A 24381-nucleotide genomic window follows, 5' to 3' on the forward strand; every position below is an offset into this window, starting at 1 on the left:
CTGACTGTGCTCCTCTATGTAGTGTAGCTGACTGTGCTCCTCTATGTAGTGTAGCTGACTGTGCTCCTCTATGGTAGTGTAGCTGACTGTGCTCCTCTATGTAGTGTAGTGTAGCTGACTGTGCTCCTCTATGTAGTGTAGTTGTAGCTGACTGTGCTCCTCTATGTAGTGTAAGCTGACTGTGCTCCTCTATGTAGTGTAGCTGACTGTGCTCCTCTATGTAGTGTAGCTGACTGTGCTCCTCTATGGTAGTGTAGCTGACTGTGCTCCTCTATGTAGTGTAGCTGACTGTGCTCCTCTATGTAGTGTAGCTGACTGTGCTCCTCTATGTAGTGTAGCTGACTGTGCTCCTCTATGTAGTGTAGCTGACTGTGTCCTCTATGTAGTGCAGCTGACTGTGCTCCTCTATGTAGTGTAGCTGACTGTGCTCCTCTATGTAGTGTAGCTGACTGTGCTCCTCTATGTAGTGTAGTGTAGCTGACTGTGCTCCTCTATGTAGTGTAGCTGACTGTGCTCCTCTATGTAGTGTAGCTGACTGTGCTCCTCTATGTAGTGTAGTGTAGCTGACTGTGCTCCTCTATGTAGTGTAGTGTAGCTGACTGTGCTCCTCTATGTAGTGTAGCTGACTGTGCTCCTCTATGTAGTGTAGCTGACTGTGCTCCTCTATGTAGTGTAGTGTAGCTGACTGTGCTCCTCTATGTAGTGCAGCTGACTGTGCTCCTCTATGTAGTGTAGCTGACTGTGCTCCTCTATGTAGTGTAGCTGACTGTGCTCCTCTATGTAGTGTAGTGTAGCTGACTGTGCTCCTCTATGTAGTGTAGCTGACTGTGCTCCTCTATGTAGTGTAGCTGACTGTGCTCCTCTATGTAGTGTAGTGTAGCTGACTGTGCTCCTCTATGTAGTGTAGCTGACTGTGCTCCTCTATGTAGTGTAGTGTAGCTGACTGTGCTCCTCTATGTAGTGTAGCTGACTGTGCTCCTCTATGTAGTGTAGTGTAGCTGACTGTGCTCCTCTATGTAGTGTAGTGTAGCTGACTGTGCTCCTCTATGTAGTGTAGTGTAGCTGACTGTGCTCCTCTATGTAGTGTAGTGTAGCTGACTGTGTTCCTCTATGTAGTGTAGTGTAGCTGACTGTGCTTCCTCTATGTAGTGTAGTGTAGCTGACTGTGCTCCTCCTATGTAGTGTAGCTGACTGTGCTCCTCTATGTAGTGTAGCTGACTGTGCTCCTCTATGTAGTGTAGCTGACTGTGCTTCCTCTATGTAGTGTAGTGTAGCTGACTGTGCTCCTCCTATTAGTGTAGTGTAGCTGAGCTGGGCTCCTCTATGTAGTGCAGCTGACTGTGCTCCTCTATGTAGTGTAGTGTAGCTGACTGTGCTCCTCTATGTAGTGTGTAGCTGACTGTGCTCTCTCTATGTAGTGTAGCTGGACTTGTGCTCCTCTATGTAGTGTAGCTGACTGTGCTCCTCTATGTAGTGTAGCTGACTGTGCTCCTCTATGTAGTGTAGCTGACTGTGCTCCTCTATGTAGTGTAGCTGACTGTGCTCCTCTAGTGTAGTGTAGTGTAGCTGACTGTGCTCCTCTATGTAGTGTAGCTGACTGTGCTCCTCTATGTAGTGTAGCTGACTGTGCTCCTCTATGTAGTGTAGTGTAGCTGACTGTGCTCCTCTATGTAGTGTAGTGTAGCTGACTGTGCTCCTCTATGTAGTGTAGTATAGCTGACTGTGCTCCTCTATGTAGTGCAGCTGACTGTGCTCCTCTATGTAGTGTAGCTGACTGTGCTCCTCTATGTAGTGTAGTGTAGCTGACTGTGCTCCTCTATGTAGTGTAGTGTAGCTGACTGTGCTCCTCTATGTAGTGAAGTGTAGCTGACTGTGCTCCTCTATGTAGTGTAGTGTAGCTGACTGTGCTCCTCTATGTAGTGTAGCTGACTGTGCTCCTCTATGTAGTGCAGCTGACTGTGCTCCTCTATGTAGTGTAGCTGACTGTGCTCCTCTATGTAGTGTAGCTGACTGTGCTCCTCTATGTAGTGTAGTGTAGCTGACTGTGCTCCTCTATGTAGTGTAGCTGACTGTGCTCCTCTATGTAGTGTAGTGTAGCTGACTGTGTTCCTCTATGTAGTGTAGCTGACTGTGCTCCTCTATGTAGTGTAGTGTAGCTGACTGTGCTCCTCTATGTAGTGTAGTGTAGCTGACTGTGTTCCTCTATGTAGTGTAGTGTAGCTTACTGTGCTCCTCTATGTAGTGTAGCTGACTGTGCTCCTCTATGTAGTGTAGCTGACTGTGCTCCTCTATGTAGTGTAGCTGACTGTGCTCCTCTATGTAGTGTAGCTGACTGTGCTCCTCTATGTAGTGTAGTGTAGCTGACTGTGCTCCTCTATGTAGTGTAGCTGACTGTGCTCCTCTATGTAGTGTAGTGTAGCTGACTGTGCTCCTCTATGTAGTGTAGCTGACTGTGCTCCTCTATGTAGTGTAGCTGACTGTGCTCCTCTATGTAGTGTAGCTGACTGTGCTCCTCTATGTAGTGTAGTGTAGCTGACTGTGCTCCTCTATGTAGTGTAGTGTAGCTGACTGTGCTCCTCTATGTAGTGTAGCTGACTGTGCTCCTCTATGTAGTGTAGCTGACTGTGCTCCTCTATGTAGTGTAGCTGACTGTGCTCCTCTATGTAGTGTAGCTGACTGTGCTCCTCTATGTAGTGTAGCTGACTGTGCTCCTCTATGTAGTGTAGCTGACTGTGCTCCTCTATGTAGTGTAGCTGACTGTGCTCCTCTATGTAGTGTAGCTGACTGTGCTCCTCTATGTAGTGCAGCTGACTGTGCTCCTCTATGTAGTGTAGCTGACTGTGCTCCTCTATGTAGTGTAGCTGACTGTGCTCCTCTATGTAGTGTAGTGTAGCTGACTGTGCTCCTCTATGTAGTGTAGCTGACTGTGCTCCTCTATGTAGTGTAGCTGACTGTGCTCCTCTATGTAGTGTAGTGTAGCTGACTGTGCTCCTCTATGTAGTGTAGTGTAGCTGACTGTGCTCCTCTATGTAGTGTAGCTGACTGTGCTCCTCTATGTAGTGTAGCTGACTGTGCTCCTCTATGTAGTGTAGTGTAGCTGACTGTGCTCCTCTATGTAGTGCAGCTGACTGTGCTCCTCTATGTAGTGTAGCTGACTGTGCTCCTCTATGTAGTGTAGCTGACTGTGCTCCTCTATGTAGTGTAGTGTAGCTGACTGTGCTCCTCTATGTAGTGTAGCTGACTGTGCTCCTCTATGTAGTGTAGCTGACTGTGCTCCTCTATGTAGTGTAGTGTAGCTGACTGTGCTCCTCTATGTAGTGTAGCTGACTGTGCTCCTCTATGTAGTGTAGTGTAGCTGACTGTGTTCCTCTATGTAGTGTAGCTGACTGTGCTCCTCTATGTAGTGTAGTGTAGCTGACTGTGCTCCTCTATGTAGTGTAGTGTAGCTGACTGTGCTCCTCTATGTAGTGTAGTGTAGCTGACTGTGCTCCTCTATGTAGTGTAGTGTAGCTGACTGTGTTCCTCTATGTAGTGTAGTGTAGCTGACTGTGTTCCTCTATGTAGTGTAGTGTAGCCGACTGTGCTCCTCCTATGTAGTGTAGCTGACTGTGCTCCTCTATGTAGTGTAGCTGACTGTGCTCCTCTATGTAGTGTAGCTGACTGTGCTTCTCTATGTAGTGTAGTGTAGCTGACTGTGCTCCTCTATGTAGTGTAGTGCAGCTGACTGTGCTCCTCTATGTAGTGCAGCTGACTGTGCTCCTCTATGTAGTGTAGTGTAGCTGACTGTGCTCCTCTATGTAGTGCAGCTGACTGTGCTCCTCTATGTAGTGTAGCTGACTGTGCTCCTCTATGTAGTGTAGCTGACTGTGCTCCTCTATGTAGTGTAGCTGACTGTGCTCCTCTATGTAGTGTAGCTGACTGTGCTCCTCTATGTAGTGTAGCTGACTGTGCTCCTCTATGTAGTGTAGCTGACTGTGCTCCTCTATGTAGTGTAGTGTAGCTGACTGTGCTCCTCTATGTAGTGTAGTGTAGCTGACTGTGCTCCTCTATGTAGTGTAGTGTAGCTGACTGTGCTCCTCTATGTAGTGCAGCTGACTGTGCTCCTCTATGTAGTGTAGCTGACTGTGCTCCTCTATGTAGTGTAGCTGACTGTGCTCCTCTATGTAGTGTAGCTGACTGTGCTCCTCTATGTAGTGTAGCTGACTGTGCTCCTCTATGTAGTGTAGTGTAGCTGACTGTGCTCCTCTATGTAGTGTAGTGTAGCTGACTGTGCTCCTCTATGTAGTGTAGCTGACTGTGCTCCTCTATGTAGTGCAGCTGACTGTGCTCCTCTATGTAGTGTAGCTTACTGTGCTCCTCTATGTAGTGTAGCTGACTGTGCTCCTCTATGTAGTGTAGTGTAGCTGACTGTGCTCCTCTATGTAGTGTAGCTGACTGTGCTCCTCTATGTAGTGTAGTGTAGCTGACTGTGCTCCTCTATGTAGTGTAGTGCAGCTGACTGTGCTCCTCTATGTAGTGTAGCTGACTGTGCTCCTCGATGTAGTGTAGTGTAGCTGACTGTGCTCCTCTATGTAGTGTAGTGTAGCTGACTGTGCTCCTCTATGTAGTGTAGCTGACTGTGCTCCTCTATGTAGTGTAGCTGACTGTGCTCCTCTATGTAGTGTAGCTGACTGTGCTCCTCTATGTAGTGTAGTGTAGCTGACTGTGCTCCTCTATGTAGTGTAGTGTAGCTGACTGTGCTCCTCTATGTAGTGTAGTGCAGCTGACTGTGCTCCTCTATGTAGTGTAGTGTAGTTGACTGTGCTCCTCTATGTAGTGTAGCTGACTGTGCTCCTCTATGTAGTGTAGCTGACTGTGCTCCTCTATGTAGTGTAGTGTAGCTGACTGTGCTCCTCTATGTAGTGTAGTGTAGCTGACTGTGCTCCTCTATGTAGTGTAGTGTAGCTGACTGTGCTCCTCTATGTAGTGTAGTGTAGCTGACTGTGCTCCTCTATGTAGTGCAGCTGACTGTGCTCCTCTATGTAGTGTAGCTGACTGTGCTCCTCTATGTAGTGTAGTGTAGCTGACTGTGCTCCTCTATGTAGTGTAGTGTAGCTGACTGTGCTCCTCTATGTAGTGTAGCTGACTGTGCTCCTCTATGTAGTGTAGTGTAGCTGACTGTGCTCCTCTATGTAGTGTAGCTGACTGTGCTCCTCTATGTAGTGTAGTGTAGTTGACTGTGCTCCTCTATGTATTGTAGTTGACTGTGCTCCTCTATGTAGTGTAGTGTAGCTGACTGTGCTCCTCTATGTAGTGTAGTGCAGCTGACTGTGCTCCTCTATGTAGTGTAGCTGACTGTGCTCCTCTATGTAGTGTAGTGTAGCTGACTGTGCTCCTCTATGTAGTGTAGTGCAGCTGACTGTACTCCTCTATGTAGTGTAGCTGACTGTGCTCCTCTATGTAGTGTAGCTGACTGTGCTCCTCTATGTAGTGTAGCTGACTGTGCTCCTCTATGTAGTGTAGCTGACTGTGCTCCTCTATGTAGTGCAGCTGACTGTGCTCCTCTATGTAGTGTAGCTGACTGTGCTCCTCTATGTAGTGTAGCTGACTGTGCTCCTCTATGTAGTGTAGTGTAGCTGACTGTGCTCCTCTATGTAGTGTAGCTGACTGTGCTCCTCTATGTAGTGTAGTGCAGCTGACTGTGCTCCTCTATGTAGTGTAGCTGACTGTGCTCCTCTATGTAGTGTAGCTGACTGTGCTCCTCTATGTAGTGTAGTGTAGCTGACTGTGCTCCTCTATGTAGTGTAGCTGACTGTGCTCCTCTATGTAGTGTAGCTGACTGTGCTCCTCTATGTAGTGTAGTGTAGCTGACTGTGCTCCTCTATGTAGTGTAGTGTAGCTGACTGTGCTCCTCTATGTAGTGTAGTGTAGCTGACTGTGCTCCTCTATGTAGTGTAGCTGACTGTGCTCCTCTATGTAGTGTAGTGTAGCTGACTGTGCTCCTCTATGTAGTGTAGTGTAGCTGACTGTGCTCCTCTATGTAGTGTAGTGTAGCTGACTGTGCTCCTCTATGTAGTGTAGTGTAGTTGACTGTGCTCCTCTATGTAGTGTAGCTGACTGTGCTCCTCTATGTAGTGTAGCTGACTGTGCTCCTCTATGTAGTGTAGTGTAGCTGACTGTGCTCCTCTATGTAGTGCAGCTGACTGTGCTCCTCTATGTAGTGTAGTGTAGCTGACTGTGCTCCTCTATGTAGTGTAGTGTAGCTGACTGTGCTCCTCTATGTAGTGTAGTGTAGCTGACTGTGCTCCTCTATGTAGTGTAGTGTAGCTGACTGTGCTCCTCTATGTAGTGTAGTGTAGCTGACTGTGCTCCTCTATGTAGTGTAGTGTAGTTGACTGTGCTCCTCTATGTAGTGTAGCTGACTGTGCTCCTCTATGTAGTGTAGCTGACTGTGCTCCTCTATGTAGTGTAGTGTAGCTGACTGTGCTCCTCTATGTAGTGTAGTGCAGCTGACTGTGCTCCTCTATGTAGTGTAGCTGACTGTGCTCCTCTATGTAGTGTAGCTGACTGTGCTCCTCTATGTAGTGTAGTGTAGCTGACTGTGCTCCTCTATGTAGTGTAGCTGACTGTGCTCCTCTATGTAGTGTAGCTGACTGTGCTCCTCTATGTAGTGTAGCTGACTGTGCTCCTCTATGTAGTGTAGTGTAGCTGACTGTGCTCCTCTATGTAGTGTAGTGTAGCTGACTGTGCTCCTCTATGTAGTGTAGTGTAGTTGACTGTGCTCCTCTATGTAGTGTAGCTGACTGTGCTCCTCTATGTAGTGTAGCTGACTGTGCTCCTCTATGTAGTGTAGTGTAGCTGACTGTGCTCCTCTATGTAGTGTAGCTGACTGTGCTCCTCTATGTAGTGTAGCTGACTGTGCTCCTCTATGTAGTGTAGCTGACTGTGCTCCTCTATGTAGTGTAGCTGACTGTGCTCCTCTATGTAGTGTAGTGTAGCTGACTGTGCTCCTCTATGTAGTGTAGTGTAGCTGACTGTGCTCCTCTATGTAGTGTAGTGTAGCTGACTGTGCTCCTCTATGTAGTGTAGTGTAGCTGACTGTGCTCCTCTATGTAGTGCAGCTGACTGTGCTCCTCTATGTAGTGTAGCTGACTGTGCTCCTCTATGTAGTGTAGCTGACTGTGCTCCTCTATGTAGTGTAGTGTAGCTGACTGTGCTCCTCTATGTAGTGTAGTGTAGCTGACTGTGCTCCTCTATGTAGTGTAGTGTAGCTGACTGTGCTCCTCTATGTAGTGTAGTGTAGCTGACTGTGCTCCTCTATGTAGTGCAGCTGACTGTGCTCCTCTATGTAGTGTAGCTGACTGTGCTCCTCTATGTAGTGTAGCTGACTGTGCTCCTCTATGTAGTGTAGCTGACTGTGCTCCTCTATGTAGTGTAGCTGACTGTGCTCCTCTATGTAGTGTAGTGTAGCTGACTGTGCTCCTCTATGTAGTGTAGCTGACTGTGCTCCTCTATGTAGTGTAGCTGACTGTGCTCCTCTATGTAGTGTAGCTGACTGTGCTCCTCTATGTAGTGTAGTGTAGCTGACTGTGCTCCTCTATGTAGTGTAGTGTAGCTGACTGTGCTCCTCTCTATGTAGTGTAGCTGACTGTGCTCCTCTATGTAGTGTAGCTGACTGTGCTCCTCTATGTAGTGTAGTGTAGCTGACTGTGCTCCTCTATGTAGTGTAGCTGACTGTGCTCCTCTATGTAGTGTAGCTGACTGTGCTCCTCTATGTAGTGTAGCTGACTGTGCTCCTCTATGTAGTGTAGCTGACTGTGCTCCTCTATGTAGTGTAGTGTAGCTGACTGTGCTCCTCTATGTAGTGTAGTGTAGCTGACTGTGCTCCTCTATGTAGTGCAGCTGACTGTGCTCCTCTATGTAGTGTAGCTGACTGTGCTCCTCTATGTAGTGTAGCTGACTGTGCTCCTCTATGTAGTGTAGTGTAGCTGACTGTGCTCCTCTATGTAGTGTAGTGTAGCTGACTGTGCTCCTCTATGTAGTGTAGCTGACTGTGCTCCTCTATGTAGTGTAGTGTAGCTGACTGTGCTCCTCTATGTAGTGTAGCTGACTGTGCTCCTCTATGTAGTGTAGCTGACTGTGCTCCTCTATGTAGTGTAGCTGACTGTGCTCCTCTATGTAGTGTAGCTGACTGTGCTCCTCTATGTAGTGTAGTGTAGCTGACTGTGCTCCTCTATGTAGTGTAGTGTAGCTGACTGTGCTCCTCTATGTAGTGTAGTGTAGCTGACTGTGCTCCTCTATGTAGTGTAGTGTAGCTGACTGTGCTCCTCTATGTAGTGTAGTGTAGTTGACTGTGCTCCTCTATGTAGTGTAGCTGACTGTGCTCCTCTATGTAGTGTAGCTGACTGTGCTCCTCTATGTAGTGTAGTGTAGCTGACTGTGCTCCTCTATGTAGTGCAGCTGACTGTGCTCCTCTATGTAGTGTAGCTGACTGTGCTCCTCTATGTAGTGTAGCTGACTGTGCTCCTCTATGTAGTGTAGCTGACTGTGCTCCTCTATGTAGTGTAGCTGACTGTGCTCCTCTATGTAGTGTAGCTGACTGTGCTCCTCTATGTAGTGTAGTGTAGCTGACTGTGCTCCTCTATGTAGTGTAGCTGACTGTGCTCCTCTATGTAGTTTAGTGTAGCTGACTGTGCTCCTCTATGTAGTGTAGCTGACTGTGCTCCTCTATGTAGTGTAGTGTAGCTGACTGTGCTCCTCTATGTAGTGTAGTATAGCTGACTGTGCTCCTCTATGTAGTGTAGCTGACTGTGCTCCTCTATGTAGTGTAGCTGACTGTGCTCCTCTATGTAGTGTAGTGTAGCTGACTGTGCTCCTCTATGTAGTGTAGTGTAGCTGACTGTGCTCCTCTATGTAGTGCAGCTGACTGTGCTCCTCTATGTAGTGTAGCTGACTGTGCTCCTCTATGTAGTGCAGCTGACTGTGCTCCTCTATGTAGTGTAGCTGACTGTGCTCCTCTATGTAGTGTAGTGTAGCTGACTGTGCTCCTCTATGTAGTGTAGTGTAGCTGACTGTGCTCCTCTATGTAGTGTAGTTGACTGTGCTCCTCTATGTAGTGTAGCTGACTGTGCTCCTCTATGTAGTGTAGCTGACTGTGCTCCTCTATGTAGTGCAGCTGACTGTGCTCCTCTATGTAGTGTAGTGTAGCTGACTGTGCTCCTCTATGTAGTGTAGTGTAGCTGACTGTGCTCCTCTATGTAGTGTAGCTGACTGTGCTCCTCTATGTAGTGTAGCTGACTGTGCTCCTCTATGTAGTGTAACTGACTGTGCTCCTCTATGTAGTGTAGCTGACTGTGCTCCTCTATGTAGTGTAGCTGACTGTGCTCCTCTATGTAGTGTAGCTGACTGTGCTCCTCTATGTAGTGTAGCTGACTGTGCTCCTCTATGTAGTGTAGTGTAGCTGACTGTGCTCCTCTATGTAGTGTAGCTGACTGTGCTCCTCTATGTAGTGTAGTGTAGCTGACTGTGCTCCTCTATGTAGTGTAGTGCAGCTGACTGTGCTCCTCTATGTAGTGTAGCTGACTGTGCTCCTCTATGTAGTGTAGTGTAGCTGACTGTGCTCCTCTATGTAGTGTAGTGTAGCTGACTGTGCTCCTCTAGTGTAGTGTAGTTGACTGTGCTCCTCTATGTAGTGTAGCTGACTGTGCTCCTCTATGTAGTGTAGCTGACTGTGCTCCTCTATGTAGTGTAGCTGACTGTGCTCCTCTATGTAGTGTGAGCTGACTGTGCTCCTCTATGTAGTGTAGCTGACTGTGCTCCTCTATGTAGTGTAGCTGACTGTGCTCCTCTATGTAGTGTAGTGTAGCTGACTGTGCTCCTCTATGTAGTTAGCTGACTGTGCTCCTCTATGTAGTTAGCTGACTGTGCTCCCTCTATGTAGTGCAGCTGACTGTGCTCCTCTATGTATGTAGCTGACTGTGCTCCTCTCTGTAGTGTAGCTGACTGTTCTCCTCTATGTAGTGTAGTGTAGCTGACTGTGCTCCTCTATGTAGTGTAGTGTAGCTGACTGTGCTCCTCTATGTAGTGTAGCTGACTGTGCTCCTCTATGTAGTGTAGTGCAGCTGACTGTGCTCCTCTATTAGTGTAGGTAGCTGACTGTGCTCCTCTATGTAGTGTAGTGTAGCTGACTGTGCTCCTCTATGTAGTGTAGTGTAGCTGACTGTGTTCCTCTATGTAGTGTAGCTGACTGTGCTCCTCTATGTGTAGCTGACTGTGCTCCTCTATGTAGTGTAGTGTAGCTGACTGTGCTCCTCTATGAGTGTAGTGTAGCTGACTGTGCTCCTCTATGTAGTGTAGCTGACTGTGCTCCTCTATGTAGTGTAGCTGACTGTGCTCCTCTAGTAGTGTAGTGTAGCTGACTGTGCTCCTCTATGTAGTGTAGTGTAGCTGACTGTGCTCCTCTATTGTAGTGTAGCTGACTGTGCTCCTCTATGTAGTGTAGCTGACTGTGCTCCTCTATGTAGTGTAGTGTAGCTGACTGTGCTCCTCTATGTAGTGTAGTGGTAGCTGACTGTGCTCCTCTATGTAGTGTAGCTGACTGTGCTCCTCTATGTAGTGTAGCTGACTGTGCTCCTCTATTAGTTAGCTGACTGTGCTCCTCTATGTAGTGTAGCTGACTGTGCTCCTCTATGTAGTGTAGTGTAGCTGACTGTGCTCCTCTATGTAGTGTAGTGTAGCTGACTGTGCTCCTCTATGTAGTGTAGCTGACTGTGCTCCTCTATGTAGTGTAGCTGACTGTGCTCCTCTATGTAGTGTAGCTGACTGTGCTCCTCTATGTAGTGTAGCTGACTGTGCTCCTCTATGTAGTGTAGCTGACTGTGCTCCTCTATGTAGTGTAGCTGACTGTGCTCCTCTATGTAGTGTAGCTGACTGTGCTCCTCTATGTAGTGTAGTGCAGCTGACTGTGCTCCTCTATGTAGTGTAGCTGACTGTGCTCCTCTATGTAGTGTAGCTGACTGTGCTCCTCTATGTAGTGCAGCTGACTGTGCTCCTCTATGTAGTGTAGCTGACTGTGCTCCTCTATGTAGTGTAGTGCAGCTGACTGTGCTCCTCTATGTAGTGTAGCTGACTGTGCTCCTCTATGTAGTGTAGCTGACTGTGCTCCTCTATGTAGTGTAGCTGACTGTGCTCCTCTATGTAGTGTAGCTGACTGTGCTCCTCTATGTAGTGTAGCTGACTGTGCTCCTCTATGTAGTGTAGCTGACTGTGCTCCTCTATGTAGTGTAGTGTAGCTGACTGTGCTCCTCTATGTAGTGTAGCTGACTGTGCTCCTCTATGTAGTGTAGTGTAGCTGACTGTGCTCCTCTATGTAGTGTAGCTGACTGTGCTCCTCTATGTAGTGTAGCTGACTGTGCTCCTCTGTGTAGTGTAGTGCAGCTGACTGTGCTCCTCTATGTAGTGTAGCTGACTGTGCTCCTCTATGTAGTGTAGCTGACTGTGCTCCTCTATGTAGTGTAGCTGACTGTGCTCCTCTATGAAGTGTAGCTGACTGTGCTCCTCTATGTAGTGTAGCTGACTGTGCTCCTCTATGTAGTGTAGCTGACTGTGCTCCTCTATGTAGTGTAGCTGACTGTGCTCCTCTATGCGGTTGTTCCTGTATATAGCGTTCCCAGTACAGCAGGGCTCACCTGTCCCATCTCCAGGTAGGTCTTCAGGCAGGGGTACAGGTCTATTATGCTTTCCAGGTCAGATTTGGCGTTGGTTAGGTGATTTCTGTCCGGCATTCCTCCTAAGCCCAACTTGGAACGTTCCAGATCTCGCACGTACATCCAGATAAATATCTGCCCAGAAGAATATGGAAGATATTAAAGAAGAACGGACACTGTATACAATGACTGGAGGGATTGTGGAGGGGGGCCCCTGGTCAGGGCCCCGGGTTAGGGTGCTGGATTGTTACCTGGGCTCGGGTGCAGTACGCCTGCCAGTTAAGTTTGGGGTCTTTGAGGGCGCTCAGTGCCATGTTACAGATCCCGGTGGCCATTTCTTGCTTTCCCAAGAAGTGAAATATTTTGGCGAGACGATTCAGGATCACAGGGTCGCCTTTTCCTATTTCTATGGCCTAATGGTGAAAAAGACAGAAGTTATGAGCAGATCTGTAGCGTCTACATAGGTGACATCCGCAGCGCAGAGTCTACTATATATATATATATATATATATATATATATATATATATATATATATACACACATATATATAATACTGGACGGTATACAGGGCAGAGTCTACTATATATATACATATATATATATATATATATATATAATACTGGACGGTACACAGGGCAGAGTCTACGATATATATATATAATACTGGACGGTATACAGGGCAGAGTCTACTATATATAATACTGGACGGTATACAGGGCAGAGTCTACTATATATATATAATTCTGGACGGTATACAGGACAGAGTCTACTATATATATAATACTGGACGGTATACAGGGCAGAGTCTACTATATATAATACTGGATGGTATACAGGGCAGAGTCTACTATATATATAATACTGGACGGTATACAGGGCAGAGTCTACTATATATATAATACTGGACGGTATACAGGGCAGAGTCTACTATATATATAATACTGGATGGTATACAGGGCAGAGTCTACTATATATAATACTCGACAGTATACAGGGCAGAGTCTACTATATATAATACTGGACGGTATACAGGGCAGAGTCTACTATATATATAATACTGGACGGTATACAGGGCAGAGTCTACTATATATATATAATACTGGATGGTATACAGGGCAGCACATCCCATCTATGGCTGATACTAATGCCGCTAGGCCTATATTAAAAATCAACACCAGAGTGTCTGTATATGAATTGATCAAGCCATATTGCCCCGTGTACCACCGCGCAGGTCCTCTGGTCCACACGGGTCCCTATGCTAACTCCACACCGTGTCGGTCGGCGACCGCCAACCCCCGCATATATGATATGGCTTGATCAATTCATATACAGACACTCTGGTGTTGATTTTTAATATAGGCCTAGCGGCATTAGTATCAGCCATAGATGGGATGTGCAGCAGTTCCATTCTCTCCAGTTCGTGTTCTACTATATATAATACTGGATGGTATACAGGGCAGAGTCTACTATATATAATACTGGACGGTATACAGGGCAGAGTCTACTATATATATAATACTGGACGGTATACAGGGCAGAGTCTACTATATATAATACTGGACGGTATACAGGGCAGAGTCTACTATATAAAATACTGGACGGTATACAGGGCAGAGTCTACTATATATAATACTGGATGGTATACAGGGCAGAGTCTACTATATATATAATTCTGGACGGTATACAGGGCAGAGTCTACTATATATATATATAGGAGTCTACTACTATATATAATACAGGGCGGAATCTAATATATATATAATACTAATACTAATATTTATGTGGATTTGCATAGATATAATAATTAAAGGGGTGATCCAGGATTAGAAAAAAACATGGCGGCTTTCTCCCAGATACAGCACCTCTCTTGTCCTGGTTGGGTGTGGGAGTTCTGCAGCTCAGTTGCATTAAAGTGAATGGAGCCAAGTTGTAATACCACACACATCCTGAAGACAGGGGTGGCGCTGTTTTTGCAAAAAAAAAATAATATATTTTTTTTAACGGATTCTGGATAATTCCTTTTATAGGGCCCTGGAGTACCCCTTTAAATAGGTGCTATCATTGTCTTAGAGATGTGTCAGCAAATTTATATGGTCAGTCTGGATGTTCAGGCCTAAACCGATCGATACAAAGAGCTGGGAAAAGCCCTTCACCCCCCGACTTGCTGCATTAGAGGACAAGTTCAGCAGTGATTTGGGGAGTGAAGAACTAGTGATCGGCTTAGAACACCCAGAACCCGACCAATAAAAACGTTTGACCTGTTTCTAGGCCTTTAATAAATGGTTGAGGTGACATCTGAGCATCCAGGACGACCGGATCCTAACGCTCTATTCTGCTTTATATAGGACGTCCCTGGTATTAGACTCCTTACACGGAACCTGCACCTCAAATAGGAACATTCTAGAACACAAGATGGGGGTGGACGAACCTTGCTGAAGCAGTCCAGGGGATCCGTCCCGGTGTATCCACAGTCATGGATTCCCATCGGAGTGATAGAGAAGGTGAATTGCTTCTCCAGCATCATCCCAATGTAACACCAAGACAAAGCTGAAAGAGATGTAAGAGCGGACGTGAGAATGGAGGGAGACCACACATCATTACGTTAGGGGGGCTAGTAAGGAGGATAATAAGAAAGCCCTGATAGACGTCTAATCAGAATCAGTCACTTAGGCTCTCCACAGGCCGCACATCATACACCTCCATCCATCACCCATAAAATGTATGTACATCTCATGCCAGAAAATACTCAAGCAGTGTATGCTCCCTTATGGGAGCATTTAGCGACATACTTTACAGCCAGGCTCATGGACATAGACGACAATAACAAAAATTCTTTTAAAAAATCTGTTTAACATAAAAACATTATTTATACAATAAGCTATTTTCTGATGTACTGTCCCTTTAAGAATGAGAAAGCTATAAGCTGCTTGGGCTATAAGTGAGTGCTGGCGTGGCTCTAATCCCTGGGATTCTCCTCAGCCAGTCATCTGTGACCGGACGTAAATCCGACTTTGTTTGCTAAGTAAACAGCGATCAACGCTCAGAAGAGAAAGGAGTCAACACTTCATGTGAGATTGTCCTGGAGAAACCGACTCTCCTCGAGGAGATAGTATGAAGTCTATAGAGCAATGCAATCTGAGAACAATTATGCAAAACAGCTTTAGGGTGCGTTCACACGTACAGGATCTGCAGCAGATTTGAAGTTGCAGATTCAATGCAAAGTAACTCTGGGCCATCAAATCTGCTGCAGATCCTGTATGTGTGAACGCACCCTTAGGGGCCTTCACACACACTGGAACGACAGCAGATTTCACGCTGCAAATCCATTGCTAGTTCTTTCCTATGAGAATACATTGACATCCTGCTGCGAGTATGTAAGTTAACCCCTCGCCGGCCGGAGCATACAGAACAACCTCCCGCTCCGGCTTGCTTCGGGGGTTCCCGGCGTGTGCTTGTCCCGCTCAGCCAATCAGTGCACTTCCTCAGAGAATGAGACTGGTGTATTAGAGGTCAGACATGGCAGCGGCTTCTTACAGGGTTACATAGAGGAGAGCTCTTCTGCAGAGGTGCTTCTTATTAAAGAAAACGTTAGACACGGGGGCTGGGGGTCTTCCTGCTGAGACCCTCAGTTATCCCCCCAAATGTCTGCACACATCCTGATCTCCTGATTTGCTTTCCTGAAGTCTCTGCTTTACGGTTATGTTCCCACAGACGTCTTTCTGGACGTCCGTGTTTTGGATGCAAATAATGTTCGTGAATATCCAGAAAGACGGCCGTGAAATCCCGCTGTGTGTCCTTGTTGAAGGTTTCCAGCTCTGATAGACAGAACATGTCCAGGCTCCATCTCAGTACGCTGTATATCTAAATCTCCCTTCTTGTAGTATAGACCAGTGCTTCTCAATTCCAGTCCTCACCAACAGGTCATGGTTTGAGGATTTCCCATACAAAGACACCTGTGCTAATACCTGATGCACTGAGTATAATTATATCACCTGTAATAATACCTGATGCACTGAGTATAATTATATCACCTGTAATAATACCTGATGCACTGAGTATAATTATATCACCTGTGCTAATACCTGATGCACTGAGTATAATTATATCACCTGTGCTAATACCTGATGCACTGAGTATAATTATATCACCTGTGCTAATACCTGATGCACTGAGTATAATTATATCACCTGTGCTAATACCTGATGCACTGAGTATAATTATATCACCTGTGCTAATACCTGATGCACTGAGTATAAGTATATCACCTGTGCTAATACCTGATGCACTGAGTATAATTATATCACCTGTGCTAATACCTGATGCACTGAGTATAATTCTATCACCTGTGAAATACTAAGGAAATCCTCAAAACATGACCTGTTGCTGAGGCCTGAGGACTGGAATTGAGAAGCACTGATCTAAACCATGGAAGCAGAAACCACAGCCAGAACTCATATGGCCGACAGGTTTCTTCAAAGAAACTGAAATGTCAAATGACTTAATAGCACAAAAGGCGGAGCGTGTAATAGGAGGCTCCCCGCCTCACTATGTACTATATACTCACTATATACTATACTCTCACTATATACCTTTGTAATGATTGTTGGACGACTTCACGGCCTCCCGCAGCAGCACCAGCGTCTTGTTATATAACTGCAGGCGTTTCTTTTCAGCTTTTTCTTTGGTTATTAGTATTTCGTCCACCCTGCGATCACGGGAAGGAAACGATATATTATTCCAGCACATATCTGCATACAGGCGGATACTTCTAGAAGGTTCTGTGGGTGTTCTCTGGAGAATCGGGCGGCCATGATGTTGGGCTATATAAAAGCTATGGGTGATGGACCCCGAGGCCTGTTCTCACAGCGCAGATCTAGTCAGTGTATTTATTCTGGATCCTTTCTGGTTATTACTGTCCCTCGTGTTATTACTGTCCCTCGTGTTATTACTGTCCCTCGTGTTATTACTGTCCCTCGTGTTATTACTGTCCCTCGTGTTATTACCTCACTGCTGGTTTGTTAGAGGAGACTGTCAGTAATGAAGTAACGTGTGGTGATGTTTTACCTCATACAGAGAGACGCCATGGTGAAGAACCAACTTCTCTTCTCTTCGGTGGGAATCTGTGGGGGAAGGCAGAGATTATTAGTATACATGTATACTCCACACGTCTCGTACATCGCAGCTCCTGGCTCAATGTATAAAGTAATGGTTTTCATACGTTTTCTATGGTAAGAAGTCGCCTCATGTCTGACTTATTACACTGGGTTCACATTGCGTTTTTGCAATCAGTTTTTTTTCATCCATCTTAGGCAAAAAAAAAAAATAGATGAAAAAATGGCTGTTTTTGTGTGTATCTGTTTTTTCATCGACGCTCTTTGATCCTTTTTTTTATGGAAGTTAATTAAAAAACAAATCATAAAGGATGCACACAAATACATCAGTTTTTAAAAAAAATAAAACAGATGAAAAAAAAAATAGATTGTAAAACACAGTGTGAACCCGGCCTTATTCTGTAGCTGCAGCGCGATCACCTGAGATCACGGACACAGACCCACAATCCTCATCTCCAGGACAGGAGACCCCAGTGATCCAGAGAGCAGGGACACAATTGGTCCCTGAATCACCGCTGGGTCCTCGGCAATATTCAGAATCCTAATAAAGAATGAATGGCCTCTTCCCATGTGCGGCGCGCTCCGACCATTCTGGGACAGTCCTATCCCTGTTCTAGGGATCGGTAGGGATCACAGCTGTGGCCTCCACCATCAGCTTATTATACTGTGGAGAGGAGATGAATTCTTGGATCCTGGGTGACGCTTTCCCTTTGTAGAAAGTAGGAGGACGGCACTCCGCTGGTCAGTGCTGCACAAGATCCAGTGAATGTATAGAAGGAGCCGGCACTCACCAGGTGAATAGAAGCTTATTTCTTCAGTGCATTATGCATCACGTTACATCAAGCACGCGTTTCGACCAGGCATGTTGTGCTGAGCAAGCTGATGAAGGCCGTGCCTGGTCGAAACGCGTGCTTGATGTAACGTGATGCATAATGCACTAAAGAAATAAGCTCCTATTCACCTGGTGAGTGCCGGCTCCTTCTATACATACGTTTACCCACGGAGCAATGTATTCCGTCTCAGTATGTGTTATTACATAAGGAAATCCTGGAGGTTAAAGAAACAATTGGTTTAAGCAATGTCCCTGCTGTTCCCACGTGGCCGGTGTGATACAGTTTAGCGCACAGGCTGATTTCCATGCTGTTTGCCTAGGGACACTCCTTTATGTAAGCAAGCACTCCGGGATTGGTCACATAGACTTATGTAAGGGATAAACAATAGGATCAGGGACACCTCCATATGTATGAGATGCAAAACTCTCATCTGATCTCATAATAAAAACACACACCCTGCACTTTACTGCTTAACCCAACAGAGCGCTGCTATATCAGGTCTTCAGGTCGCCCAAGACGTCGTCTCTTCATCCACACAGAGATGATCCCACATAGTCACATAGCTTCTATAGTCACATTCACTTCTTTGGGATTTGAGGAATATAATAACCAAAAGGAGCCAAGTTCTGAGACACATACGGTGCGTTCTGCTAGTGTGTTGTGCAATGGCCACGCTGACCCAAAGTCAATCCACCATTGTGAGGCCTAAGCCTTTATCTAGTACATGCGTTAGTGTCTCATACAATAGTCTCAAGAACCAGGCCGATCTATTGCTCCTGTGGGCATAGGCACTCAGATCTGCCCGGCAGCCGCTTATTCTCCCCTGTCTGTGTCAATAAACATATTCTCTGCTCATGTGACCATTAGAGATGAGCGCTGGAGTCTGATCGCTCTGCATTTGATTATCGGTGGCTGAAAAAGTTGGATGTAGCTCTAGAGGTTCCAGGAAAAGATGGATACAGCCATAGACTGTACCCACCAGTCCCTGGAGCTGCTTCCCTTGACCCTGCCTTTTTGTCCAGCTTCCGACCTATATCACTTCTCAAAACTTCTCACTTGCCTCAAAACTCCTCGAACAACATGTCGACCTTGAAATATCCTCCCACTTCTCATCCACCTCGCTTTTCGATCCCCTGAAATCCGTCTTTCGCCCCAACACTCCACAGAAACTGTCGTCACCAAAGTGGCCAACGACCTGCGAACTGCCAAAGCCTCAAGCCAATACCGTTCTCCTTCTCCTTGACCTACAGTATCCGCTGTTATTGACACAGTCGACCATTCTCTCCTCTCACAAATTCTTTCATCTCTTGGCGTCACTTGCTCAGCCCTCTCCTGGATCTCCTCTTACCTCTCCAGACGCACTTTTAGTGTTTTCCCCTCTCACACCACCTCCTCTCCTCGTCCCCTTACAGTTGGTGTTCCCCAAGGATCTGTACTTGGGCCTCTTCTCCATCTACACCTCTGGCCTGGGACATATCATAGAGTCCCACGGCTTCAGGTACCACCTCTATGCCGATGACCCTCAGATCTACCTCTCTGGTCCAGATCTCACCTCTTTGCTATCCAGGATTCCAGAGTGTCTATCGGCCATATCCTCCTTCTTCTCCCACTTTTTAAAATTCAACATGGACCGAACAGAACTTATCTTTCCCCCATCCTGCTCCACCCCATCGTCTAATCTGTCAATCACTATCAATGGCTTCTCTCTGTCCCCTGTCCCCCAAGTCCGCTGCCTCGGGGTTACCTTTGACTCTGCCCTGTCTTTTAAACCACATATTCAGGCCCTGACCACCTCCTGTCACCTCCCCGACCACCTCCTGTTGCTTTCACCTTAAAAACATTTCCAGAATTTTCTCGCCCCTGACTCCACCAAACTGCTGGTCCATGCTCTCATTATCTCCCGCTTGGACTACTGTAACATCCTCCTCTCTGGCCTCCATCCAACTCCCTTGCTCCCCTCCATTCTATCCTCAACTCTGCTGCCCGACTAATCCACCTTTCCCCTCGCTTTGCCTCTGCCTCTCCCCTCTGCCAATCCCATCACCGACTCCCCATTGCCCAACGTATTCACTTTAAATTGTTGACCATGATGTACACGGCCGTCGACAACCTGTCCCCTCCGTACATCTCTGACCTGATATCCCGCTACCGTCCCTCACGCAACCTGCAAGCCTCCAATTACCTCCTTCTGCGCTCCCCCCATGTTCATACCTCACACAAACACCTCCAAGACTTTGTCGGAGCCTCCCCCATACTCTGGAACTCACTGCCCCGACACATCCGGCTCTCACTGCCCCGACACATCCGGCTCTCACTGCCCCGGGACATCCGGCTCTCACTGCCCCGGGACATCCGGCTCTCACTGCCCCGGGACATCCGGCTCTCACTGCCCCGGGACATCCGGCTCTCACTGCCCCGGGACATCCGGCTCTCACTGCCCCGGGACATCCGGCTCTCACTGCCCCGGGACATCCGGCTCTCACTGCCCCGGGACATCCGGCTCTCACTGCCCCGGGACATCCGGCTCTCACTGCCCCGACACTTCCGGCTCTCACTGCCCAGACACTTCCGGCTCTCACTGCCCCGACACTTCCGGCTCTCACTGCCCCGACACTTCCGGCTCTCACTACCTCAACACATTGGGCTCTCATCCACCATCAAGACCTTCAAAAGTAACCTGAAAACCCATCTCTTCAAACTATGCTCCAACCTATAATAACTGCACCACACTGTGACTAGCTGACCGCTTACCTACTGTTTCCCTCCCCTGGACGGCCTTCATGGGCAGGCTTCTCTCTCCCTGTGTAAGCCCTCCTGGGCAGGGTCCTCTCTCTCTCTCTATGTAAGCCCTGGCGGGCAGGCTTTCCTATCTCTCCCTATGTAAGCCCTGGCGGGCAGGGTCCTCTCTCCCTATGTAACCCCTGGCGGGCAGGCTCCTCTCTCCCTATGTAATACCTGGCGGGCAGGGTCCTCTCTCCCTATGTAATACCTGGTGGGCAGGCTCCTCTCTCCCTATGTAATGCCTGGTGGGCAGGGTCCTTTCTCCCTATGTAAGCCCTGGTGGGCAGGCTCCTCTCTCCCTATGTAAGTCCTTGTGGGCAGGGTCCTCTCTCTCCCTATGTAAGCCCTCCTGGCCAGGCTCCTCTCTCCCTATGTAAGGCCTGATGGGCAGGGTCCTCTCTCTCCCTATGTAAGCCCTCATGGCCAGGCTCCTCTCTCCCTATGTAAGGCCTGGCGGGCAGGGTCCTCTCTCCCTATGTAAGCCCTCCTGGGCAGGGTCCTCTCTCTCTCTCTATGTAAGCCCTGGCGGGCAGGCTTTCCTATCTCTCCCTATGTAATACCTGGCGGGCAGGGTCCTCTCTCCCTATGTAACCCCTGGCGGGCAGGCTCCTCTCTCCCTATGTAATACCTGGCGGGCAGGGTCCTCTCTCCCTATGTAATACCTGGTGGGCAGGCTCCTCTCTCCCTATGTAAGCCCTCGCGGGCAGGGTCCTCTCTCCCTGTGTAAGCCCTGGCGGGCAGGGTCCTCTCTCCCTATATAAGCCCTGGCGGGCAGGCTCCTCTCTCCCTATGTAATACCTGGCGGGCAGGCTCCTCTCTCCCTATGTAAGCCCTGGCGGGCAGGGTCCTCTCTCCCTATGTAATACCTGGCGGGCAGGCTCCTCTCTCCCTATGTAAGCCCTGGCGGGCAGGCTCCTCTCTCCCTATGTAATACCTGGCGGGCAGGCTCCTCTCTCCCTATGTAAGCCCTGGCGGGCAGGGTCCTCTCTCCCTATGTAATCCCTGGTGGGCAGGCTCCTCTCTCCCTATGTAATACCTGGCGGGCAGGTCCTCTCTCCCTATGTAATACCTGGCGGGCAGGCTCCTCTCTCCCTATATAAGTCCTGGCGGGCAGGGTCCTCTCTCCCTATGTAAGCCCTGGTGGGCAGGCTCCTCTCTCCCTATGTAATACCTGGCGGGCAGGGTCCTCTCTCCCTATGTAATACCTGGTGGGCAGGGTCCTCTCTCCCTATGTAATACCTGGCGGGCAGGCTCCTCTCTCCCTATGTAATACCTGGTGGGCAGGTCCTCTCTCCCTATGTAATACCTGGTGGGCAGGCTCCTCTCTCCCTATGTAAGCCCTGGTGGGCAGGCTCCTCTCTCCCTATGTAAGCCCTGGCGGCCAGGCTCCTCTCTCCCTATGTAATACCTGGCGGGCAGGCTCCTCTCTCCCTATGTAATACCTGGCGGGCAGGCTCCTCTCTCCCTATGTAATACCTGGTGGGCAGGCTCCTCTCTCCCTATGTAATACCTGGCGGGCAGGCTCCTCTCTCCCTATGTAAGCCCTGGCGGGCAGGCTCCTCTCTCCCTATGTAAGCCCTGGCGGGCAGGCTCCTCTCTCCCTGTGTAAGCCCTAGCGGGCAGGCTCCTCTCTCCTTATGTAATACCTGGTGGGCAGGTCCTCTCTCCCTATGTAATACCTGGTGGGCAGGCTCCTCTCTCCCTGTGTAAGCCCTGGTGGGCAGGGTCCTCTCTCCCTATGTAAGGCCTGGCGGGCAGGCTCCTCTCTCCCTGTGTAAGCCCTGGTGGGCAGGGTCCTCTCTCCCTATGTAAGCCCTCCTGGCCAGGCTCCTCTCTCCCTGTGTAAGCCCTCCTGGGCAGGCTCCTCTCTCCCTATGTAATACCTGGTGGGCAGGGTCCTCTCTCCCTATGTAAGCCCTAGCGGGCAGGCTCCTCTCTCCCTGTGTAAGCCCTCCTGGGCAGGGTCCTCTCTCTCCCTATGTAATACCTGGTGGGCAGGCTCCTCTCTCCCTATGTAAGCCCTAGCGGGCAGGCTCCTCTCTCCCTGTGTAAGCCCTGGCGGGCAGGGTCCTCTCTCTCCCTATGTAATACCTGGTGGGCAGGCTCCTCTCTCCCTATGTAAGCCCTAGCGGGCAGGCTCCTCTCTCCCTGTGTAAGCCCTCCTGGGCAGGCTCCTCTCTCCCTGTGTAAGCCCTGGCGGGCAGGGTCCTCTCTCTCCCTGTGTAAGCCCTGGCGGGCAGGGTCCTCTCTCTCCCTATGTAAGTCCTCATGGACAGGGTCTTCTGTGCCTATGTACGCCTTCTTCATGTAACGTGTTTTGATCTTGTAGTGTTCTGTCTGTCCCCCCTATCGCTTGTATAGTAAAAATAAATAATAATAATATTAATAAATATTGTTCCCTGCGCTGATTATTTGCCTGACCTGGCGGTAAGAGCGCCCCCTGAAGGCTTCGGATTACGGGCTGCATTAGCCAAATCATTGGTATACATAGAGGTCATTGAAGGTCACCTTCCTATCGCCTCGGTAAACATACCAATAAAGATCCCATTGTGCTGGATCAGAGGAATACGCAATACTAAAGTCAGCCTATTGTTTATGGACTTTGCTAGTAAAGATTATATTATCCACAATAACTCGGGTTCTGTCTGCAAAACAGCGACCGGTCTAGAAGTTTATTTGCCTGACCTGATGCTCGAGGGTAAAGATGCCATTACACGTAGCTGTCGGCGTCCATTTGTTTGCCTATCCTTTCTGATCCCCCATATAAATGCACACTACCTTGGCCTAGCTTATATGTTTACCGAATAGTCCACAAAGTCTCCCCCATACATTTCTGCGATGACTTATCTCTCCGAGAACAAATGGACAGAGAATCCAACATGCAGATCCTTTTCTCTCCCAAAACAAAAGGGGAGTCCATAACACACAGGTCACTATACACATTAGATGGTTGGCCGATCACACACATATTACCAGGCTAGGCCACTATACACATTAGATGGTTGGCCGATCACACACATATTACCAGGCTAGGCCACTATACACATTAGATGGTTGGCCGATCACACACATATTACCAGATTAGGCCACTATACACATTAGATGGTTGGTCCATCACACACATTACCAGGCTAGGCCACTATACACATTAGATGGTTGGCCGATCACACACATGTCACCAGGCTAGGCCACTATACACATTAGATGGTTGGCTGATCACACACATATTACCAGGCTAGGCCACTATACACATTAGATGGTTGGCCGATCACACACATGTCACCAGGCTAGGCCACTATATATATTAGATGGTTGGCCGATCACACACATATTACCAGGCTAGGCCACTATACACATTAGATGGTTGGCCGATCACACACATATTACCAGGCTAGGCCACTATACACATTAGATGGTTGGCCGATCACACACATATTACCAGGCTAGGCCACTATACACATTAGATGGTTGGCCGATCACACACATATTACCAGGCTAGGCCACTACACACATTAGATGGTTGGCCGATCACACACATCTCACCAGGCTAGGCCACTATACACATTAGATGGTTGGCCGATCACACACATGTCACCAGGCTAGGCCACTATACACATTAGATGGTTGGCCGATCACACACATATTACCAGGCTAGGCCACTATACACATTAGATGGTTGGCCGATCACACACATATTACCAGGCTAGGCCACTATACACATTAGATGGTTGGCCGATCACACACATATTACCAGGCTAGGCCACTACACACATTAGATGGTTGGCCGATCACACACATGTCACCAGGCTAGGCCACTATACACATTAGATGGTTGGCCGATCACACACATGTCACCAGGCTAGGCCACTATACACATTAGATGGTTGGCCGATCACACACATGTCACCAGGTTAGGCCACTATACACATTAGATGGTTGGCCGATCACACACATATTACCAGGCTAGGCCA

The 24381-nt window shown here is 48.1% G+C and overlaps 1 protein-coding gene across 1 annotated transcript in view; it reads right to left on the reverse strand.

Moving 5' to 3' along the window:
* The window catches only part of TTC22 (tetratricopeptide repeat domain 22), a 35528-nt gene that overhangs the window by 5248 nt on the left and 5899 nt on the right, over nucleotides 1–24381 (reverse strand). Inside the window, exons 2-6 of the mRNA XM_069979517.1 lie at nucleotides 16750–16805; nucleotides 16275–16390; nucleotides 14114–14232; nucleotides 11936–12097; nucleotides 11667–11819 (exon numbers count right to left, since the gene is read on the reverse strand). Coding sequence (XP_069835618.1) covers nucleotides 11667–11819; nucleotides 11936–12097; nucleotides 14114–14232; nucleotides 16275–16390; nucleotides 16750–16805 — 606 coding nt within the window. The remainder of the gene's footprint in view (nucleotides 1–11666; nucleotides 11820–11935; nucleotides 12098–14113; nucleotides 14233–16274; nucleotides 16391–16749; nucleotides 16806–24381) is intronic.

The sequence above is a fragment of the Dendropsophus ebraccatus genome, chromosome 8 (genome assembly GCF_027789765.1).
Source record: "Dendropsophus ebraccatus isolate aDenEbr1 chromosome 8, aDenEbr1.pat, whole genome shotgun sequence".
NCBI classification, from domain to species: domain Eukaryota; kingdom Metazoa; phylum Chordata; class Amphibia; order Anura; family Hylidae; genus Dendropsophus; species Dendropsophus ebraccatus.